Source organism: Myxine glutinosa, chromosome 2 (genome assembly GCF_964187855.1).
Source record: "Myxine glutinosa chromosome 2, kmMyxGlut1.1, whole genome shotgun sequence".
NCBI classification, from domain to species: domain Eukaryota; kingdom Metazoa; phylum Chordata; class Myxini; order Myxiniformes; family Myxinidae; genus Myxine; species Myxine glutinosa.
This window is the reverse complement of record NC_136262.1, coordinates 170,780,840-170,786,839: the sequence shown is the minus strand read 5'-3', so window position 1 is coordinate 170,786,839 and position 6,000 is coordinate 170,780,840. Positions and strand designations below refer to the sequence as shown.

The 6,000-nt window shown below is 42.2% G+C and overlaps 1 protein-coding gene across 3 annotated transcripts in view; it reads right to left on the bottom strand.

Moving 5' to 3' along the window:
- Positions 1 to 6,000, bottom strand: part of LOC137421081 (TBC1 domain family member 9) — a 299,349-nt gene that overhangs the window by 156,893 nt on the left and 136,456 nt on the right. For all 3 annotated transcript variants that reach the window (XM_068106775.2, XM_068106773.2, XM_068106774.2), the window contains one exon: positions 3,000 to 3,117. In XM_068106775.2, the coding sequence (XP_067962876.2) occupies positions 3,000 to 3,117 (118 nt within the window). The remainder of the gene's footprint in view (positions 1 to 2,999; positions 3,118 to 6,000) is intronic.

Here is a 6,000-nt window from a genome sequence, read left to right as displayed (position 1 = left end):
AGGACTCACGTCGGTCAGTCGCGGACAAGGGGATTAATCCCCCCTTCTTAAGGGGAAAAGGGGCCGACGTTGAGATCCGTAACAATATATATATATGACTCCATGTTGAGATCTCCAACCTTTAATTGAACAAACGATGACAACGTTTCGATTAACAACATGTGACAAAGCCACACGCCTCCGTTAATCTTCCTGAAGAGTGATAAAATCATCTCAACATCCCCTTATATGCAAAGTGGGCGGGGTATATGCAAAGTGGGGTGGGCAAAGCTGGACAGCCAATTGAACCGTATCACACCGCTCTCGTGAACTGAGAACGTTAGTGACAAAATTCAAAAATCAACCGCATATGAACGGCTCAAAATAGTCCTGTAAGCAATGCTGGATTATAACTCGTGTTTAGAAAATCCGGAACAATCATTACATTTAATTAGAAGTTAAATTCTTGAAATTAAATTTTTAACTTCTAATTAAATGTAATGATTGTTCCGGATTTTCTAAACAGTTGATTTATAATCCAGCATTGCTTACAGGACTATTTTGAGCCGTTAATATGCAGTTGATTTTTTAATTTTGTCAGTAACGTTCTCAGTTCCCGAGAGCGGTGTGATATGGTTTAATTGGCTGTCCAGCTTTGCCCACCCCACTTTGCATATACCCCACCCACTTTGCATATAAGGGGATGTTGAGATGATTTTATCACTCTTGAGGAAGATGAACGGAGGCGTGTGGCTTTGTCACATGTTGTTTTAATCGAAACGTTGTCATTGTTTGTTCAATTAAAGGTTGGAGATCTTACCATGGAGTCATTTGGATTTACTCCCAACCGCAAATGTGTGTGTGTGTGTGTGTGTGTGTGTGTGTGTGTGTGTGTGTGTGTGTGTGTGTGTGTGTGTGTGTGTGTGTGTGTGTGTGTGTGTGTGTGTGTGTATGTATGTATATATATATATATATGTACATATACAAATACATATATAAACCAGCCTATTCTAAATCAATTTAGGTTGACTACCTGCGCATTGATCTGTACTACAGTTACATTGCAAACCAAGTTTATGATCATAGAACTATCTCAGCCGAACAGAAAGGAAAAGTTTAAATGCATGTCATTTTGCGAGGGACTGCAAAAAAAGGGGAGGGTGAGGACAAGGCAAAGGAGGGTGTTGGCAGATGGCAGAACAATCTCTCTTACACCTTGGATGTGTAAAGGTCGCATCAGCTCCCCGTGGCTTCAACAAAACTTTAGAAACCCCGCGGAGCGGTGTAAAGCTCATAAAGAGAACTTCTGTCAGATGGGCGATGCCTTTCAGAACTACCTGAAACAACTGGCCGGATTTCACAGACGTCCAGTTTGTGCTGTTCAAGAGTGCATCTTCGAAGGTATATAATAAGCACTTTGTGAACTGCATCACGAGCTGCTGTGCAGCCTCTTATGAAAATAAAGAACTAAGTTACAGTTTGCAATTAACAATAATATTGAGTGAAGTACACCTCTTAGAGCTGTTCATTCAGGGCATTACTATATACTGTATGTATAAATTCAGCAGAGGAGGAACAGCAAACCAGCAAATATAAATAAACTCTACTCCAACAAGTTGCAACATCTGAGAAGGAGTGAACTTGGCCTTAGGCATGTGTGAGGTTTCATTCGTGGTTCACAAACTTCCTTGGGCCAAAACTCCAGTTCTGGCCTGCAATTGTTATTATATCCGATTCACAACTCATTTCTGGTCAAATGGCAAAGCATAACATTTTGTAGGGTGTCGAGATAAAGCCATGCCATCATCATTGGGGATTATGGTGTCAGGAGCAGAACACAAATTATACAAATGGTTGCAAAGGTGGAACTAGAGTTCAGGGAGGCACAGTCTGCTGTTGCTTAATTGTTGCAAATTGGTCGGGTTGACTTGAGTTCCATTGTTGTGCATTTTCTACTGAATAAGGGATAAGCAACGCAACGCACAGACACAGACACAGACACAGACACACACACAGACACACACGTTGGATCACCTGATAGATCAGGTTATTTAGATTTCAGCAAAACAATGAGAATACATACAGTATTGTTGTGTAAAGTAACAAAAATTAACTTGGGAATGCAACACGGCAATGATGGGCCAAACCGCCTCATTTCCTTTTTGTAAGGTCGTACAGGAGCGTGCGACCATTCCTTACACTCAGTGTAGACTGGATACGAGATAAATCTGCCTGTTTGCTGATGTGCCGCTGGGAGATGACATTGTGACCCCCATAAGCTGGAGAGGTTAAGGATGTCCTGTAACACGTTTCCCGTGTCGAACTGGGTGGGAGCCGGGCGGGAGGGGAGCACTTTGGGCGTTTCGGGCACCCATGCTATGGCACACTCCTATATCAGGATCAAGAATGGATTTTACCAACGAAAAGTATGTTTACCATTTTGGGAAGCAAGGTGTGACTGACACTTCGAGCATTTAGCCCTTCATCGGTACATAAGTTCACATGAATCATGAATTGCACATGAATGAAATCATGAATCATCAGTTCACATGAATTGGTATTCCGTTACATATCAGGAATAAGTTGCACGAGTAGTGAAGCTGCTGCTGCTGTTGATTTTATTGGAACAGAGACTCGCCTTGGAGTTCTTGAGTTAGTGTTTATCTCTGCTATGCTAGGGAGGCCTTGATACTCAAAGATTCACCCATTAATAAAGACAAAACAGATTTTTCTTTTCCTTTTGAGCCACAAAACTTTGTCATCACATTGGTGAGCCCAGGTAGGATGCCCAATGAAAGTCAGTGCAGTGAGCAAAGTTCAACAAATACCATTATGACAGCAAAGTTGAGCTTCACAACAGCAAGGGCACATCAGGATGACACTTGGGTGGTTCTTTGCCTCGATGTTACGACCAAATGCATTCTCTCAAACTTTTACCGTGTGTACAAACTTTACACAAAGATAAAGTTATGTAATGCTAACAGACAGTTCTGTTGTGTGGATGGGGGTCATGATCTTACCAACCACCCGAGTGTTGTAGTAATCAGGAAGAAGGCGCTCACAAAGTGCCACCAGTAGCCAGAACGCCTCTTCTTCGGACGCATACAGAAGCAACACCGATGTTACAATATTCATCGCCTACAGAAATGAGAGCAAAATAAAATCAGCACAGCATGATTATTAATTATTAAATATCTGCAAAACACGGGAATTAGTAACATGAAAGTTATAAGACTGGCCAAATGCATGATGTAGAGTTAGCGCACTAACGTTTGAACAGTCTAATCTGGGTTTGATTCCAGATCAGACCAGATTAAAATGTTATTCCAGCACTGTGAACAAACTCCAAATTCGTGCCCTGACTACCGCTGGGAAGGCAAATGCAAACCACCCAGTGCAATCCCTGCTATGGGTTGCTTTGGCAGCACTGAACCTACCCTTAAGACAAATAGACAGATAGACAGAGAGACAGAGAGACACCAAAACGGAGAGGCAAGACCAAGACCAAGACAAGTTCATGGGTCAATTGAGATGCTGGTACTAATGAGGGGGCAAATTCTCACGATATTTCTGAGAAAGGTCGATTTCTATATATATGCACTAGAAACACAGCCTGGCAGGAGGAGGGTGGTGGGATAGCCAGGGAGGTGGGACAAATATATTTTGTGCCATAGCCCACAGTGCCGTCAGAAAATATTCACACCCCTCGACTTTTTTGCATTTCGTTGTGTACAGCATGAATATAAAATGGATTAAATTGAGATTTTTTGTCAATGATCTACAGACAATACCCCATAATGTCAAAGTGGAATTTTTGCAATATAATTATTTACAAAATAATTAAAAATGAAAAGCTGAAAGGTCTTTTGTCAATAAGTGTTCAACCCCCTAAGTCAATACTTGGTGGAGGCGCCTTTGGCAGAGTTTACAGCTTCGAGTCTTCTTGGGTACGTCTGTATCGGCTTTGCACATCTGGATTTGGGGAGTTTCTCCCATTTTTTCGTGCAGATTTGCTCAAGCTCTGTCAAGTTGGATGGGGAGTGTCGGTGAACAGCAATCTTCAAGTCTTACCACAGATTCGCAATTGGATTCAAGTCTGGTCTTTCGCTGGGCCACTCAAAGACTTTCACGTTCTTGTTCTGAAGCCATTCCAGTGTTGCTTTGGCTGCATGATTGGGGTAATTATCCTGTTGGAATGTAAATCCTCGCCGCAGTCCAAGGTCTTTTGCACTCTGAAGCAGGTTCTCCTCAAGGATTTGCCTGTATTTGGCTCCATTCATTTTTCCCTCTATCTTTACAAGTCTCCCACTCCCTGCCGTTGAAAAGCATCCCCATAGCACGACGCTGTCACCATCATGCTTCACGGTAGGGATAGTGTTAGATGGGTGATGAGCTGTGCTCGGTTTCTGCCAGATGTAGCACTTTGCATTCAGGCCAAAGAGTTCAATTTTTGACTCATCACAACACACAATATTTTGTCTCATGCTCTTAAGAGACTTTCACGTGCCTTTTTGCAAACTCAAGGAATGCTGTCATGCACCTTTTCCTCAGGAGTGGCTTCCATCTGGCCACTCTCCCATAAAGCGTAGATTTGTGAAGTGCTGCAGAGACTGTTGTCCTGGCAGGTTCTCCCATCTCAGCCAAGGAAACTGTGTAGTTCTGTCAGAGTAGTCATTGGGTTCTTGGTCACCTCCATGACAAAGGTCATCATTGCCCGGTTGCTCGGTTTGGTCAGATGGCGAGTTCTCGGAAGAATCTGGGTAGTTCGATATTCTTTCCATTTCCTAATGATGGAGGCTCACTGTGCTCTTGGGAACTTTCAAAACTCTATAGAAATCTATAGAAACTTTTTACCCTTCCCCAGAACTAAGCATCCTCACAATTCTATCTCGGAGTTCTATGGACAGCTCCATGGACATCATGGTCGAGTTTCTGCTCTGACATTAACTGTCAATTGTGGGACCTTACATAGAAAGGTGTTTTCTTTCTAAATCATGTCCAATCAATTGAATTCCCCACAGGTGGACTCCAATTAAGTCGTGGAGACATCTCAAGGATGATAAAAGAAAATTGGATGCACCTGAACTCAATTTGGAGTGTCATAGCAAAGGGGTTGAATACTCATTGACTGAAGACATTGCAGCTTTTCATTTTTAATTAATTTGTAAAAATCTTTAAAAAAAAAATTCCACTGACATTATGTGTAGATCAGTGACAAAAAAATCTCAATTCAATCCAATTTAAATTCAGGCTGTAACACAACAAAATGTGAAAAAGTCAAGGGGTGTGAATACTTTCTGAAGGCACTGTAGGTGTGAGAGGTGAGTAAGTTGCAGACAGAGGTACTGTGGGGGTTGGGAGGTGTCAGGTCAGTGCAGGAGCAGTGAGAAATTTAATTCTTGATATTAAGTGCAACAATTGTATGGAGAAATTTCCGAGGCTGCGAATGTGTTTATAGGTGGAAAAAGATCGGCGTCGTAAAGGTCAAGATGAAAAAATCAAATTATATTGAGATAATACCGAACCAACGAATGTTCCCACATGCAGGAAATGGCAAAACTGTGAATGTGCTCACATGTGGAGAGAGAGCAGTTTCGCACGGGTACAAAGTCAAAATCGTAATTGTGCTGAGAAATTTATGAAACCTCCCACCCACCTTGAGACATACGCTGGGATCGCAAAAAAGGTTCCACAGAAAGTTTGACGGGGCTTTCCTACCTGGAGCAGCGCTACACGACACATATTTACATAGAGGATTTGCGTCACGTGTCCCCTCCCACCCCTGCGCCCAAGACCGGAAAAGATTTTTAAAAATCACCCGATACACTAATTGGAGTCATGCTGATCCTATATAGCAAGTCTGGATGTAATCGGCCAAGAACTGTAGGAAGAGCCGCGTGACAAACAAACACAGAAAAAAACCAAAAAAAACACGTGAATTATAATAAAGATATGGATTTAGTTTTGATCATTAATGTGCGACTGCAATCCAATATTCCTTCTGATCGAGCCTGGCAAGCC